Source organism: Marmota flaviventris, chromosome 5, assembly GCF_047511675.1.
Source record: "Marmota flaviventris isolate mMarFla1 chromosome 5, mMarFla1.hap1, whole genome shotgun sequence".
Lineage (NCBI taxonomy): Eukaryota > Metazoa > Chordata > Mammalia > Rodentia > Sciuridae > Marmota > Marmota flaviventris.
The window spans coordinates 161,613,344-161,630,802 of record NC_092502.1 but is presented as its reverse complement, the minus strand read 5'-3'; the positions used below and the strand labels follow the sequence as shown (position 1 = coordinate 161,630,802).

At 52.1% G+C, this 17,459-nt stretch overlaps 1 protein-coding gene across 1 annotated transcript in view; it reads left to right on the top strand.

The window, feature by feature from the left end:
* Nucleotides 1–17,459, top strand: part of Adamts16 (ADAM metallopeptidase with thrombospondin type 1 motif 16) — a 122,601-nt gene that overhangs the window by 94,740 nt on the left and 10,402 nt on the right. The window contains exons 19-21 of the mRNA XM_027943926.2: nucleotides 14,486–14,687; nucleotides 14,823–15,017; nucleotides 17,076–17,300. Coding sequence (XP_027799727.2) covers nucleotides 14,486–14,687; nucleotides 14,823–15,017; nucleotides 17,076–17,300 — 622 coding nt within the window. The remainder of the gene's footprint in view (nucleotides 1–14,485; nucleotides 14,688–14,822; nucleotides 15,018–17,075; nucleotides 17,301–17,459) is intronic.

Below are 17,459 nucleotides of genomic sequence, written 5' to 3'. Positions count from 1 at the left end.
ATCAAATCAGAGTAACAAGCCCTTCCGTCTCTTCAAGCATTAATCATTTCTCTGAGCTGTAAATTTTGTAGTCCTCTAGTCATTCTGAAATCCATGAGACAGTTTTCACCAACAGTCCCCTACTGTGCCGAAGAGGAATGGCACGTTTCGATGGCTGGAGTGTGGGCTTGCTCAAACCCCAGTGGTCCTCAACCCTGCAGGCAGGCTGGGGCTGAGTCACCAGGACTTGCTGGTCCCACACCCTCCGTGCTGAGTCAGGCTGTCACTGGGGGACCCCAGCCAGCAGGACAGCTGGACAGAAGCTGCTTCTCTTTCTGCTCTGTCACCTCCGACGTCCTTTCTGCAGGGATCACCTGCTTCTCCAGAGAAGGACCCTGTGTCGGAGCCAAGGGTGTTGGAGATCCTGGGTCGGGGCAGCTGGTGCCTGTGCCCAGCATTTGAGGACAGAAGGAATGAAAGGGAAGATGCAGGAAGTCTCAGAGCCACCACCCTGACACCTCTCACTGGAGTCCTCAAGTCAGTCCCTCTAGACACATGTCCCTCCTGGCCCTCATTACCAGTTAGTAAGGCAGCAAAGAGACAAACATGGGTGTTGTTATAGTCAGCTTTTTTGCCACTGTGACTTAAAGACTCAGTCAGCACAGTTCTGGAGGAAAAGTTTATTTGAGGCTCACAGTTTCAGAGGTCTCAGTCCATTGACAGCTGGCTGCATCCCTCAGGTCTCCAGGCGAGGCAGAACAACACGGCAGAAGAATGTGGCAGAGGGAAGCAGCTCACACCACGATCAGGCAGCAGAGAGAGACAGAGATCTCCATTTGATAGATACAAAATATACACCCAAAGCCACGCCCCCAATGCCCACCTCCTCCAGCCACACCCCACGCGCCTCCAGTTACCCTCAGTTAATCCCATCCGGGGATAATGCACTGATGGGGCTCTTACAACTGAATTATTTTCCCCTCTGAACCCTCTCGCATTGCCTCACATGTGAGCTTTTGGAGGACACCTTACACCCAAACCATAGCAGGTGTTAATTCTGCCACATCTGCCACATTTGACTAAAAGACCTGTATCTGTTTTGCTTAGAGCAACAACTAATGGCTCATGACACACTGTAAAAAGGTAGACACTTTTGGAACAGCAATTATGATAATTAGCAGTAATGGATGGATGCGAAAGCATTCGGATTATAGCACAGTTATTGGAAATACATATGATCTAAGATTAAATCTGTTGACAAGAAGAGAAAGTAAATTAACCCTAGGGAGACCCACCTATCCTAGATTGCCTGGAACCTTCCTGGGTTCACAGTTGGAATTCCCGTTCCTGGAGAACCCCTTAGTCCCAGGCAAACCAGGCCAAGAGCTCACTCCCCCAGCACCTGTTGGTCAGGTTCGGTGTTCATCATGTGGAGCCCTCAGCTCCTCCAATTTTAGGTTCTTAATTTTGATGGTCTTGTTCTTAGAGCAGTTGGCCATGAATTTCGTAAGCCCCTGGCCCCACAAAACTAGAATCCATATAAATGATGATCTAATGATAAAATAACAGAACCAGCTTTTACCTAATGCTTGAAAAAATGAAAAGCTAACTCTCAATCCTCGCAGTAACCCACTCAGTAGACACTGCTGTCATCCCCACGGTATAGATTGAGAGACTGAGGCAGATGGGCACCCAAAGGAGTATCGTGAAAAAAACATCAGGCCAGGCTTGAAGCACACTATTGGACAGATGAGCAAGCTTTTAGTGAATTCATGCAAAAGTGAATTTCAAAGCTCCTTATCTTCACTTTATTAATTTTTTGCATGTGTATGTATTAGGAAATTGCTTGTACAATACATGTGTCTGTTAAAAATTGATAATGCATGTTTCTATGTGTATATGCAAGATATGAATACTGGACATTCCTATAGGAAGGGTGAACTATGTCCCCCTTTGCCCAGGGAGGATGGAGCTCACGTTTGCCTGTTGTCCTATTATTCAGGAGTGGCTCCCCTCCCACCAAGGTGTCCTGGTTCGGTTGATAAATGATGTGGTCCCTCAGTGCATGGCCCTCTCTGTATAATGGCTCTTGGAAGTTTGCCCAGGCACCTGACAGGCAAACTGTGCTGCTGTAACATAACATTTTTTGTTATGTAACCCCAACCCTAACCCTAACCCTGTCCTCCTAGGGAAGGCTCCCAAAGTGAAGAAGAAGTTAGGTTTGGCGCTGTCACGCCAAGGGAGCCCACAAGCTCCTGTCTGTGAGGCTGGTTTTCACCTAAATGGTGTCAGGAGGGTGTTTCCTAGCCAGCTACTAAAATGCCCAAGTGCGGTCATGCTCCAAGGACGTAGTGGGAGATGCCACTTCTCTGGGAATGTTAGTAACATGTTACCCAGAAGCAGCTCAAGAGGCCTGAAGCGCTTCTCATTTCCGGACATGGTGGGCTTCAGCAGGCTCTCCCAGGGGCTGTTTGGCTATTTAATTGTGCATTCTCTTGGAAAGACGGGGTTCACAGAGCTATCACCAGGCCTAGCCTTTCTTCAGACCTGCAGTTTGGGACGCGACTTGCTCTGTCCTTTCCTTGGGTGAGAGGGGTGGGGATACTGTGCAGGCCTTTTGGGCATCTCTAAATGAGCTTCATGCCTGCTTCCTGGTCCCCTTTCCCCATGGATGTTGCTTTCCATGTCCTTTCTCACACTCCCCGCCCCCTTCAAGAAACTTGTTCTGAAATCTCTCAGTTGTCCTCTAAGACTGCGTCCTCTGGAAATGCAAGGCTCAACCTCCTGGCCTCTTCAATCCGTTATGAAGACTGAGTCCCACAGCAGAGAATCTCTAGGAGGTAACACAACAAAATTTGTTTATGTCCCTATGAGTTTTTGCTTTTTAAAAATTCATATTTATTAACTGTAACTTCACTGACTTAAAAAAATTCCGTAGAAATCTGCTACAGTCTGGCTGGGCACAAATGCCACAGTCTGGCTGGGCACACAATCACGAGCCACCACACAGCTTGTAGATTCAAACAGCAACTCTTTATTCCCGAACTCACACCAGCCGTCTACAATCACGTTCTGGGGAAATTCACGTTCTCTGCCCAAATCCACGTTCTCTGCCCAAATTCACCTCCACTGGGCTTCTATCTCCAAAATATACTGTCTGAATCCCGTGAGAACTCAAGGGGAACTCAGGCAGCAGGATACGCCCTATTCCCAGGAGGAATAATCTTAAACCTTAAACCTGGAACCTAAACTGGGAACGCCCTAAACACGATTATCTTAAAACCGGGAACACCCTAATCTGCCTTGGTCCTTGAGCAAGGTCACCTACATTCAATGTCGCTGCAACATGTCAGCAACATGGGGTACGCTGGCAAGGAAATTGTCATACCTACTTGGCTAATGGCTCCCAGCAGAAATCAAGTGTGAAAACATGGGTTTCCCTCCCCGTCTTTCGGCTGAGCAGTGAGGTAGAGGGGCTGGATGCACTGGTCGTGTGGTCTCCGTGAATGGCCTCACTTTCCCCAGTGAGGGTTGGTTAGGAGAAGAGGAGGGGGAGTGAGAGATGAGGCCCTAGGTGGAGGAGGACCTCAGCTGCCGCTCAGTACCCCACCTTCCCAGCTCTGCCCGGGGCTGCGGTGTGGATGGCCCACTGTGCAGACGCTGCAGTGGCCAGGCGTTCTGTGATTCCCCCAAAGATGCCCGGCTGGTGAGGAAGAGCAGGGTCCAACCCAGGCCACCTGGGCAGAGTCACCCCTGAGCCCCCACACCCCAGGGCCTCACACTCAAGTCAGACACCAGAAAAGGCAGCCCATGGAAGCCATGCAGCCCATGGGAACCCAGGGCTCAGACTGTCTGCATGGCTCTGAGGGCACAGGGTCAAACATGGCAGATTTCCGAGTCCACAGGCAAAAGCAGATCCTAGGAAGCATAGACTCATCATGGTGAACCCAGAAGGAAGCCACAGGGATGTTATGGTACTTAACAAAGAGCAGAGCTTTATCTTGGGGTTCAGGGTGGTGATGCCCATTGTCAGTTCACAACCAGGCTGAGAATTCTGCAGGTCGTTAGCTGTGGGAGCCTCACAAAGGCACTGAGGAACCCAGGTGCAAGGTGTAGGTTTTGTGTCCTGCATGAGCCCACCTGCCAGCTGGGCCAGCCTGAGCCTCCCACAGTGCCAGGTGGACCTCCCGCGTCTTACCCTCAGTCTCTCTCTCTTGCCCACAAAAGCACCTCTCTTGTTCCCTGATGGTGTCAGATCCTGGTCCCCCTTGGCTCCTGCCATCCAGAGCTGCTGTCTCCCCTGGAGGCCTGTCCCAAGGAGCTGAACAGGAGGGGATCCAGGCTGGTGAGGGAGCTGCCATCTGGGCAGGGTCTGTGGCCTTCAGTGGTGGCTTCTCTAGGTCCTCAGAAGACACAGTGTTTCTCATGACATGCTCCTGTGCTCTCAGTAAGCTTCCATTCCTCCCTGTAGGAAATTAAAACTGCCGAGGCAGCTTCCACACAGCGGGCAGCTCGGCAGATGAGGCGGGGCAAAGGCAGAAGCCAGCGTTAGGCTCACTAGGTAACTAGAGAGACAAAATCAGTTCCTAGTGTAGACCCCGGTGACACACCTCAGCGCTGAGTCGGGCTCTGTACCGAGCCCGGGAGATTCCCATCGTAAAACACTTTGCCAGAACAGCCCTCCTCTGCTCTAGGAGCCAGTGGTCTCTCCCGGGGACCCTGAGCTCCTGCACACCTGACCACCGCCTGCAGCAAGCACTTGGGGAGGCAGGTGTTGCAGGATCCTGTTGGGGAGCCCATGCCTGGGGAACTGGAGCCAATGAGGGGTCCAAACAGCAATGGAACAAAAGAAATAGTGTTCATTAGCACTAAAAATACTTCCTACCAACAGATCAGAGACTGGCTTTTCCCGGGAAGACCCAGAGGGAGACATTTACATGAGAAATGACAGGATCTGGCATTAGTTAGGATTCTTCAGAGGAAAGTAACCCATAGGTTGTGTGTTTGTGTGTGAGCATAGAGAGATTGATTTCAAAATATTGGCTGTCGTGATTGTGGGGACTGACAAGTCTGGAATCTACAAGGGGGTCAACAGACCAGAGACCAGGGAGGAGCTGCAGTTCTGCAGATGAAATCCAAAGTCCATCTGCTAGACCTCTCTCCTCCTTGGGTGACTTTGTCCATTTGGTATCTGTGTTATCTTTGAATGATTCTTTCCCATAGTCTACTTTTCTCCTCAAAGGGTGGGTAGACTCTTCTTCCATCAGGTGAGGACCCTCAAACCTCCCTGGGGGGTCCCTGCATAAATGACTGCTTCAGGTCATCTTCATCTGATGGCCCCATCCCGGTTCTCCCTGTCTCAACTGATTGCATGAGGCCCCCCACAGTGTGAGAAGAAATTGGCTTTACTTCAAATTCGTTGACTTAAATATCAATCTCATCTAAAAGATCTTTCACAGGAACATCTAGAAAGATTATTTCCCAAATACCTGTGTCCCACGGCCAAGTCAAGTTGACAAAACCAACCATCACAGAGCTGGACTCCACCAGCTTGAGCACCCGATGTTTGGGGGTGAGCACTTGGCTGGGGAGTCTGCAAGCAGAATCTGTGATCTTGGGCTGTGGGGCCTGGAGGCAGGAAGCTGGCGAGGTCCCTCTTCTGGTGCAGGTACCTGCAAGGACCGGGAGAGCTGGGATGGGGCCATCAGATGAAGAAGACCTGAAGCAGTCATTTATGCAGGGACCCCCCAGGGAGGTTTGAGGGTCCTCACCTGATGGAAGAAGAGTCTACCCACCCTTTGAGGAGGAAAGTAGACTATGGGAAGGAATCATTTCAAAGATACACAGATACCTTAAATGTGTATTTTCCTTTGAAATAATTAAATGCATCCATTTGCTAATTCTTTTCATTACGGCCCCAAACTTTCACCCCGTAAGGGTCTGCCTGTGCGAGGTCCAGGTTAACCATCGGCATTCACATGCTCACTAAGCATGATGTTCAATTCAGGTTTCTTTTACGGAGGGTGAAACACGTCCTGTCTGTCCAGGTGCCAAAGCAGTTTAATTTTCCGTCTTTTTTCCATGTTTTACTTTTGCCTCAGCCACACCTCACTTGACAGCAGTCTCACTTAATGACTGCCTCCAGGGCATCGTGCCCACCACACAGCTGGGTTTTCTTAGAAACAAGCCACTCTGTTTTCGTGTTTCACGCAGCCGCACCAAATCTAATTATATTACATGACAGTGATGAGTTCCATCGGCATAAACAGACTCGGAGGCAGACTCAGTGGGCTCTGGGGAGTCTTCCAGTCACCAGTGGCAGCAGAAGGCTGTTGACATCCCTGGGCAAGGCTGGCTCCTCCCAGGGCTCTGCCAGCAGAGGGGAGCGGTGCAGTGAGCCGAGGTGTCCATTCAGAGCACACGGGAGTTTGTCATAGGCTGCAGTGAAACTGCAGGGAGGTGCCCGTGCGGAACAGGATGTGTGTCTGGTGTCCAGGGCAGAATGGAATAGGTGTAGGGAGCCACCAAGACAAAGACCAACCTGACAAACATGCTCCTGCTCTAACCTCCTGAGAGGAGAAGACGGAGGAGACTCCTGTGGGAGGCTAGAGGCCCCTGCCCAGTGGCAGCCACTTTGTGCGTAAGAGGAACCCTTATCACCTGGCAGCATCCCCAGTTGTGAATATCCATTATCACCACCCTTCACATCCAAATGCAAGGACCAGGTGAGACACCTTGCATCCCAGAGCCTCCTGGGGCAGGGATGTCTGTGTAGACCTCTAGGGGGGCCTTGGAGGAAGGAAATGCCATGAGAGTTCCTTTTGCTTCCCTGACAGCTGCATTCTTGTGCTGGGAGGGTCCACGTAGGAGGACGTGGTCTCAAAGGACTTGGCTTTCCCCGGCAGTGGCTCTGGATGGTCCTTTGGTTAGGATCTCACACCTACTGGACTCTGCATTCACAGAAGCTCAGCTGAGTATGGGCCAGGGCCTCTTGCAGGACTGTCTTTGTGGGGCTGTTTCTGTGTGTTTTGGTTTTGGGGGGGTGGGTACCAGGGATTGAACTCAGGGGCCACATCTCCAGTCCTATTTTATATTTTATTTAGAGACAGAGTCTTACTGAGTTGCTTAGTGCATCACTTTTGCTGAGGCTGGCTTTGAACTTGCAATCCTCCTGCCTTAGCCTCCAGAGCCTCTGGGCTTACAGGCGTGCACCAATGCGCCCAGCTGTGGGTTGTTTTTGTTTGTTTTGTTTTCGTGGTGCTGGGGATGGCATGCAGGGCTCTATAACTGAGCTGGAACCCCAGCCCCAGGGCACAATCTTCGAAACCAGGAGGGCTGTGCAGGGGCAGGGAGGTGGCCCAGGGAGGAGCTGAGGTGGGTTTCTCAGAGATGTTAGTGACCGGGAATGAAGGCACCCATCATTCACAGAAGAACCTATCTATCAGACTTTACCCTTCAGATTTTCTATTAGCATACACTATTTCCATTATGGTTTAAAAACAAAATCAGTACGACCTTAATACAAGGAATTGAAGTACAAAATGGGTGAAAGTGATTCAGAACTTCAGGGCCAACCCCATCCCTGGACTGTTCTAACAGGTCTGTGGGTCTCTAGTGACGGGGTACATCTTGTGGTGATCTCGGTGATCTGGTGTATTCAGGAAGCTCATGGGCCTGGTTATTCTGATATGAGTTTGATATGCCCCTGCATCCATGTGCTTCTGATTGATTTGATAAGTCACAGTGGTCATTCTTATTAAGCACACTTAATTTATTTATCAGTTTGTTTTGTTATAGTTAAAGCTTTGTCCCAGGGTTTCATGAACTGACTTCCAGACCACTCACGTATAATCGAATCAAGCCTTTATCGAAGCACACCGGTGGTGGCTGACCAGAACACAAAGCTGTTCCCCTGATCAGCCCCGAACAATTGCAAGGGCACTCCTTATAAGCCTGAAAACCGCAAAAGGGATGTTTGGGGGTCTAGCCAATGCAAGCCAGCCAGGTTACAGAAGCAGGACAGTGCAGTCAAGCGGAGGGAAGCCTGACCAATCACAGTTAGCCCAGTCACCCCAGTTACAGAAACAGAGCCCCATTACTCTAGTTACAGAAACAATGCCCCATTAGGTAGTTCCGTGTTCTTAAAGGTTTCTATAGCAAAAGGAAAAGAACATCTTGCTCCAGTCATGACTCTTCTACTTGGCGTGGTTGTTTTACAGGATGAAGTCATAAAACAAAATGGAGTCACATTTGCTCCTACTATCACAGTTTTATGCTGGTTATTTACTTGAACAAACAAGGTATAGACTCATCCAACCTTAGCTATTAAACTGAAACTGGATCAAATTATGGCAAACTACTGCTTTGCAAAATGGAGTCACTCAGGACAGGCACAGCCTGAGGACTGCTGTCCTACACACCATGGAGTCACCAGGGCAGGCACAGCCTGAGAGAAGCTGTTATACACACTGTGGAGTCACTCAGGGCAGGCGCAGCCTGAGGACTGCTGTTCTACACACCATGGAGTCACTCAGGGCAGGCACAGCCTGAGGACTGCTGTCCTACACACCATGGAGTCACTAGGGGAGGCACAGCCTGAGGATTCCCATCCCTCCTGTTTGTGTTTCCACTAACACATTGGAAACATAATTTGGCTTCTCCACCTCAGTGTCCCCATACAGACGACAAGTCTGAGAACCTTGGTCACTTCTGATGTCCCTTCCAGCCCCATCACTCGCCTTCTCTTGGCAAATCTTCCATGGACACTGGAGGAAGGAGCAGTCTCCTGAGGAGGCAGAGCTTCAGGGAGCAGGGAGTTTAGGAGGCCAAGTAGGAACGGAGCACGACACCCCAGTGTTGTGCAGAGAGAAACCCCACATGAGGGATTTTTTTTTTTTTTGAAACAGGTAATTCTTAAGGCCCTTTTGAACACCGAGGTCAGACTTTCCTGTCTGCGTGTCTCATCCCATTTCCCTGTCTCCCCGCTGCCCACGTAAGTGAAGCTCTGTCTGTCCCATGGAGTCTTTTTAAGATAAGATCTGATGACAGGACAGCAAGACAGGGGAGCCTGGTAAAAATAGCACGCTGCCCACTTTACATACCTTTGGCTTCTCACAGTTCATAAAATCAACGCCCACAGTGGCTCCTCTGCGGGGAGCGTCTTGCGTCCCCCAGTTGGGCTTTGCATGCTTCAGGGAGCATGAAAACAATCCTGCATGAGTGTCTGGCTCATTATAAATCTCTCCCGAGTCTCACAAGGCAAAGGAAGTGCTTTGACTTTCTGAGGCTGAAGAAAAAAGCAGATCTCTCAAGCCGCGAGTCCTGCCGTGCCCAGAAGGCCTGGTTTCTGGGCCCCGTTCCCTGGCAACCGTTGCCAGTAGTGGGCTTTCTGTTCTGATGGGAAGAGCAGGCTGGACCCACATTCGCTGCGAGAAGAACCATCAAGGAGACAGAGTTGGAAGGTCCTGGTCCCAGCTCATCTGCACCAGCCGACTGAGTGAGGAGGGACGGCGTGCTCACCACCTGGCCTCTTTCCTGTGGCCCTTACTCTCTGCCTTAGAAGGATTGGAGGACTCTGAGTCGCCCAGACATCAGCACACGCAAGCCCAGCTCAGTCCAGCGACTGGATGCTCATGACTCTGACGTGTACCCTCGCCTACCAAGACCGTGGGCTCTTTCAGAGCTGGACTTCTACCTGAGCTTGCTCGGAGTGTACCTGGCACCACGAGATTCTGACAAAATGCCCTATGACCTAGACAATAATAAACCCAAGTCGGGGAGGAGGAAGAGGTGACCTGCCGGGCTACCTGCCAGCTGGAAAGCCCGCTCCTCTCCTCCTGTCCCCCAAGGCTGCGACCTTGGGCGGCACCACCAGCCTGCAGCTCGCCGGCAGGCTTTAAATTAACTCGTTAAGTGATTTTTTTTTTCTAAGGAAAGGCAGATTTTTCAAAGCGGCATATGTTTATTTTTGAGTGGGGATTGTTATGTTTAAAACATTTCATTTAGAACCGTGGTAGATCTCCAGTCACTTACACATGTGAAAATGCTGTCATTGCTCAGAGGAGGACGGGGTCCTTGTGTCCTCGCGGCTCAGCTAATGCCTGTCCCATCCGGCCACACCACGGCTGCCTCTCGCTGCTGGGGCTGACTGTGCGCATCTCCGCGTGTAGAATCCATCGGAGCTCATGTCAGGAAGTCAGAGGGGTGACTTACTCCGTGAAGAATAGCCCACCTGAAGTGGCAGGGGTGCCAGTGTATGAAAGCCACCTGTGCCCTGGTCTGACTGGGAAGCTGAAGAAGCACGCGGCAGTAAGTGCTAAGGCTACACCTCCATGTCCTCCTCTGCACCCTGCTGCAAGTACCTAAAGCGCATGGTGGCTTCTCACGGTGTGTGACAGCTTCTGTGCTCTCACTGTGCCCCCATGTTTACCGAGCAGCCAGAGTTGTGCACGGAGCCAAGAGTTAGTACTGAAAATGCAGCAGAGTGCTTCACCTAAAAACCCCAACAAGAGCCAGAGAGAAAGGACCTGGGACCAAGTTCTGGAGGAAAGTGGCATCCCCTTGTCCTCTGGAAACTCAGGCTGCCAAGCCCAGAGCAGCTGTGCCTGGCTCTGGGGCTCAGCCATGGGCAGCAGAGGTCAGGGCGGGGCTCTGGGTCTGGACTGTTGTCCCGGCACACCGAGCGCTCCCGTGGTGCTCCCTGACCAGGGGTTTCCTCAGCCCCTGTCGAAACCTGCACTGTCGAGGACACAGTCCATGACCAAAGCCCAAGGGTTGCTTTTATTCTGAAAGACGGGGGTGTCGTCATTTTATTGAGAAATGTCTAGTGACCGTTGTACGAGTCACTTTACTTCGCAAATACAAAAACAAATACTTGAAATAAATCAACTTAGAGTGGAAGTTTATTAGCTTATTTTGGCTCACAGCTTTGGAGGTATCAGCCCAAGACCCAGCAGCTCTCTTGCTTTGGGCCTGTGGGGAGGCAGGCACCATGGCAGGCATGTGTGGGGCAGGAAGCCCCTTTTCCTCTGGGAAACGGGTGTCGAGGAGGCCTGGGTCCCATGACCCCCTTTGAGGGCACACCCTTGTCACCTGAGACTTCCCAGGAGGCTCCCTGCTTAAGGGCTGTCGCCGGGGAACCAGGATTTTGACACGTGGGCCTTTGGTGGACATCCCCGTCCCCAGTGCTAGCAACGACCTGGAGCACGTGGTTCCAGGAATCCCACCTGAGCTCAGCAGTGATGGCAGCCACTCCTGCCTCTTGTCCTGGACCCTGCCAGTGGACCCCTCAGTAGTGGCAGGCTCCCATGGTGGACGGGTGTCCCGTCCGGCAGGACACATCAACGTGGGCAGCGAACCTAGATGGGGAGGAATGAAGGGACAAGAGACACGAAAGGTGACAGCAAGACAAAAATTCTGATCAAGCTGCAAACTTTTATTGTTCACATAGGGGTATTTATATGCTGGGGATGGGGAAGCTCGCTAATCAACAATTGCTGGATGTGGGTGGTAAAACTGCCAGGTGAAAGATGTCTGATGATCCTGATAACCGCAGGATGTTCCAGGGAGATAGGTAGCTGCAGGATGCCTCCCAGGCAGGATGTCTCCCAGGGGACTGTCAGGCTAATCTTTGAAGGAGAATTTCCTTCTAGTCCCCGACAGACGGGTGACCAAGTCCTCCCGTGTCCTGTCTAGTACTCTCAACTGGTTTGAGGAATCCCAGCCTCTGACTTCCTTCCAGTTGGTGGACTTAGGAAAACTGAGATAAAGCAGCTGTGGCCCCTGGTGAGCTACAGAACAGCCCACCCAGCTGCGAGACCCCCGGGTGCCAGCACAGAAGCTGGTGGGATTCCGACCTTTGTATGAGCTCAAACAAAGACATTTCCCCAGAGTCCTGTTTGTGAAGCAAAGCAGACCTTGGCACTTCAGATGCAGTCAGCTGCGAGACCCCCGGGTGCCAGCACAGAAGCTGGTGGGATTCCGACCTTTGCATGAGCTCAAACAAAGACATTTCCCCAGAGTCCTGTTTGTGAAGCAAAGCAGACCTTGGCACTTCAGATGCAGTCAGAACCATCTTTGTTCGGGAGGATTTCTTAATGACCTAGGAGAGAAGGGCAAGGCTGGATGAACCCAGTGAGAACGTCTTCAGACGAGGGGACAGCAGACGGTGGGGTGGTTGGAAAGTCCAGGAGCAGCCAGGACATCCTTCACAGCCCCAGTGTGGACACCAAGTATAATTTATAAGGCTGCAGAACTGAGAGCAAATGTGAGAAGGAACAAGAGAGCACACAGACGTGGCGGAGGGGCCACCAAGAGGTTCCAAGGGCAGAGTCAGCACCGCCTGGCGGCCCAGAGCAGCCTTCCTCCAGGAGGACGTGACGTTGAGCTGGCTTCACAGGTAACAAAAACTCCCATCTTGTGGACACTGAAGACTCAAAGCGCTCCCACTCTTGGTGTGGGAGGGGTCCCACCACCCTTGCCTGTTTTCTTTTTATGTGTGTAAAATTTTTTGCTACAGTCTTTTCACCATTTTCTTAAAACCATAATGGAATCTTCTCAGGAAAAATACCCAGCCTGGATCAGTTCAGGTTTCTCCAAATGAAAGCAAATAAAATTACCGAGGCCCTGCTGGGTCCATGTGGAGCCTCCTGAGGGAGCCACCAAGGGCTCTGGGTGGGATGGCTCCCGCTTCTCACCCAGGAAGTGCGTCCCTTCCCCTCTCCTTCGAGGTTCCACCCCCTGCCCCCCGAGCCACTCTCGGGATTTTCAAAAGAACCCAGATCTTGGCTTTAAAATCACCTGGGTAAAGGCCTCCTTGTGAACTTGAGGAAAGGCCCTGGCCAGTCTGCTCAGAAGTTCTGGCGATTTCTCCTGAAGCTCGAGAGCGGTCCTTTGCCGTTAGGTCCTCATGTCCTTGGGCTCGTGCTTGGTCCATGTTTTGAAGTATTAGCGACACTGGAGATATATTTACAAAGGCTTTGCTGTGTGGGAAAGTGGTTGATTTAAGTATTGAAATTTCAAAATGCTGAATACAAAGTTGCACATGCTATCTGCCTCAGCCACATTGAAGATGCATTTACACACATACACACCAAAAGCACAAGAAGCCAGGGTGCGGGGACAGCGGCAGTCTGCCAGGAGGTGTGAGGGCAGGCTCATCTTCTCCCTCCTCACTCTCTGAATCACGCAGGTTCCAGGCTCCAGCTGCTGGCGCATCTCACGTGGTTGCTGCAGGTGTGTCTGGTGCCTCGTGTGCTCCTCACCAGGCTCACTGGTGCTGCTTTGGCTCCTCAGCCCAGTGGCCATGTTTGACCTTCATTCAGGCCATGTTTGACCTCCTGACCTCCCCTCCTCTGCATGGCCCCCTCCCGTGTGCACAAAAAGCCTTGCTGCAGGTGGGCTTGTGCAAAGCCAGCGAAGTCTGTGGACATGCTCAGACTGACCGAGACCCAATGTGGGCACCACTGGACTCACACAGACCCACCTCCCATCACCTGTCTACACAGCTGTCTGTGAGGAATACTTTTATAACCAGAGAAGAAAAATAATATTGTGACTTTGAGGGGAAAAAACACATTATATAGCATCAACATTAAAAGAAAATGATCAGACATTCTGAACCTGCTGTTGGAAAAGTACATTAGCCCTTGTGAAACAGTCATGTGAAATCAAGTTGGACCTGAATTAATCAAAGCCTCTAGATCCAACCACGGACAGGAAGGGTAGAGGACTGGGGGACACAGAGACATAACTCACAACATCCCTCATCAGCAGAACAGCAGAGGGAGAATCAGTAAGGCAGGCAACCCAGCTCTGTCACAGATAAATCAAAGACAAAAGTAAACAGGGTTAAGGAAGAACCTAGAGACAGAAGACAAGAAAGACACACAAATCAATTGCAAAGTACAGGCTTTATTTGGATTTTGCTTTAATAAGCAGAAAGTTTATAACACTATTGGGAATTCAGATGCTGAATATTTAATAATGTTTAAAAAGAGTATACTTGATGTTTTAGGAGTCATCATGATATGGTGATTATGTTAAACAACAAAGAACTTTTATCTTTCAGAGACACTGAAATATTTCCATCTGTAATTTGCTTTAAGTTGCCTCATGCATAAGGACATACCCTGACACTTGTTGGAGTTGAGTGGAGGGAATGTGAAGGTTCTTTATTTTGAATATGTTTGGAGCTTTCTGTTTAATAAAAGAGAACAGACACACCGCTCTAAGCTGGGTTATTTCCAAGTCCAGGAAGCCCAAAAGCCAGGGAAGGGGAGAGAATGGCAGATCCCTCAGTAAGATGGGAGGAACAAGTGGGATCAGGACAGATTTGGGGGCAGAAATGGTTCCTCTGTGGAAACTGTAGTTGAAAAGCATACGCAGGTGCAGACCTCACCTCGGAAGCCGTGCCAGCCACACACTGTGCCATTAGAGACCCGACCTCCACTCCTGGGGCCAGGACACATCTGTGCCCTCACTGTGGTTCTCTCTGCCAACCCCCCAGCTGGTCCGTGGGGAACTGGAGCACCTGCAGCCGGACGTGTGGCAGGGGCACTCAGAGCCGACCTGTGCGGTGCACACAGCGGGCAAACTACAAGACGGAGACTGTCCAGGCCAGCCTGTGTCCACAGCCTGTGCCCTCCAGCCGGCAGGCCTGCAACTCTCAGAGCTGCCCACCCGCATGGAGTGCCGGGCCCTGGGCAGAGGTAACTGGGTGGGGTAGCCAGGGGGCAGTGGATGGCCCTCCCCATGGAACGCAGGGCCTGCAGCCTGGGGCCCCGGCACTGTCTGTTTCCTTTGCCTCCTTTGCCGGGGGGCTGACCGTCGGCTCTTGTGCGCAGTGCTCCCAAACCTGCGGAAAGGGATGGAGGAAGAGGGCCGTGGGCTGCAAGAGCACCAACCCCTCAGCCAGAGCACAGCTGCTGCCCGACGCCACCTGCACCGCGGAGCCCAAGCCCAGGACTCAGGAGCCCTGCCTGTTGAAGCGCTGCCACAAGCACAAGAAGCTGCAGTGGCTGGTGTCCGCCTGGTCCAAGGTAGGCCTCCCAGTCCTCAGGAACAGCCCCGCCAGTCACCTCCTGGGCCGCCCTCCTCTCCTGCTTCCCTGCTTCCTGCTCCCCTTCCTTCACCTGGCTTCTTGCACTGCCCAAGTCCCGAATCTCCCAGCCCCTCTTCAAGGGCCTCCCTGGGCTCCGGTCTACTCCTTAAGTCATGTCCTTGAGCATCACCCCCCAGGAACGTCCATGCCGCCCCACTCGGTCAGCATCCAGCACAGGAGTGTGAGAACAGGGCACGAGCGTGAGTACAGGGGACCCTCCTCGTGGTGATAGGGGGTCCCAGAGCATCCCCTAACTCCAGAACAGTTGCGACCATTTCTAGGAGATGCTCCCCCAGGGCAGAGCAGTAAGAAGCTGGATCACTTAGGATAAAGAAGTCTCATTTCCCGATATGTAGGCGGCCTGTATATTCCCAGGGGGCGTCTCTGTGTTGAGCGCCCTGGAATTCCCATCCTGTGCTGCCCCCTTCAGGGGCCACCCTAGAGACCATCACAGTGGGACCACGGCAAAAGCATGGCTTTGGAGTGTGGAAGCCTTCTTGACTTGCTTTGGCGAAGCGAGGCTACAGGACCTCAAATACCTTCCCACAGAATGGCAGCAGCAGCCCACCAAATGAGCACCCATCCGCCTGAGTGTCGAGGGGTCTCCGTCTCCCGGGCTGCAGCTCCGCACGTCCACACAGACAGGCAACAAGCTCCTAGCCGTCCCTGTCCCACACTCCTCGGGGTCGGACACAGGTCCCTCCCGGTGTCTCATTTCCCCATGCTAGTTCAGAAATGCCTTGTTCAGAACGGAAAGCGCCGAGCAGGGTCTTTAATCCTGCTGTTTGCCGCTAGAAACTAGAAAGGTCATGCTCGCTCACCGGAGCAAGCTGGTCATTCCTAATGAGAAGCTCCTGGCTCTCTCTCACCCAGGCACAGGAGCAAGTGTCTCCGGCCAGAATCCTACGTCATGAGAAAAGATACGTCAGCTGTGCATGCCCTGGGAGCTTAATGGTGGAGCGAGCAGCTTGGGCTGTGCAGGCTGTGGGCTGTGTCTAGGCAGAAAACCCTTGGCCAGAAATGGAATATGTGCCTGCACACACTTACACACACTCACACACTCACACACACGCCCCAGAGCTTCTCTCTGAGGCATGGTCCACTAAACAACCTAGATGATGATTTCAGTGCAATCTCTGTTGTGACATCGGGACACACAGAAGATACACCTGCAAGGTGAAGGTTGGTGGTGTGAGGTCAGAGCTGGGCAGGTGTTGCCACCTGGCCCCCTCTGCTTAGGCCACCTGATGGCAGTTCAGCCTGGCGGTCCTTGGGCTTCTCAGCTTCACCCACTGTCCCCCAGCCCAAGTCACCAACACTGGGGACCAGGCTTCCTCTTAGAGCCCCTGGGCCTGGCTGAGGGAAAGCAGCATGCCTTGTTCTTGCCTGACGGGCGGCTGCAGACTTCTGCCCAATGTGCTGTTTGCCCAGGGTCTCTCTGCGCCCTCAGGCTGCTGGTGGCAGGGACAGCCCAGGCTTGGTGAATACCTTGGAGGGAGCAGAGATGTGCTTGCTCTCTCAATTCATGCTGCAGTCTTCATGGGCAGCACCCCGTATTCTGGGGAAGATCTGTGAGCCCTTGGCTGCTTCTACCTGTCTCTGCTTTAGGGACCCACAACATGCCTGAAGTTGGGTGGCTGAATCAATCCGTGGGTCTGTGTCGTTTATCTCATGTTCTTTGTGTATAAAATCTCTCTAGTTCTTAATCAGTGAGAGCCCAATATTCTAACCTTTCAGTGAAACAGTAGCTTCAGAATTATTCCTATAGTAGTTCTTGACTGTCCTGCCCCTGCTTATGATCAGATACCACTGTGACCTCAAGATCCTCCTTGTGAAAGTGATGGATCCATCATGCCTTTCAGAATGCCAAGGCCCAATAACTGCCACTAAATGTCTATATTCATATAAATTTTCAAGCTAATATCATGAGAAGACAGTACAACCGCTGATTGTGAAAAGAGAAAAAAAAAAAGCCGTCTTTTGCCTCCTCTTTCAGTGCTCTGCGACGTGTGAGAGGGGGACCCAGAAACGATTCCTAAAATGTGCTGAGAAGTACGTCTCGGGGAAGTACCGGGAGCTGGCCTCCAGGAAGTGCTTGCACGTGCCAAAGCCCGACCTGGAGCTGGCACGTCCCTGTGCGCTGTTCCCATGCCCTGCGCACCCCCTACAGGCTGCCGCAGGGCCCCCACGGGGCGGCTGGGTGGCCTCTCCCTGGTCCCAGGTAAGAGGCTCTGAGCATCCTGTTGGGGGAGTGGCACAGCTCCCGGCCCCAGGGTCTGGTGGCCTGTGGGAGGTGTGGGGGGCTCTCTGCAGAGGTGTGTTGCCCAAGCCCACCTGGCCACCCCATGACCTTTCTCTCCAGCATGTGCAGGTGGCCCCT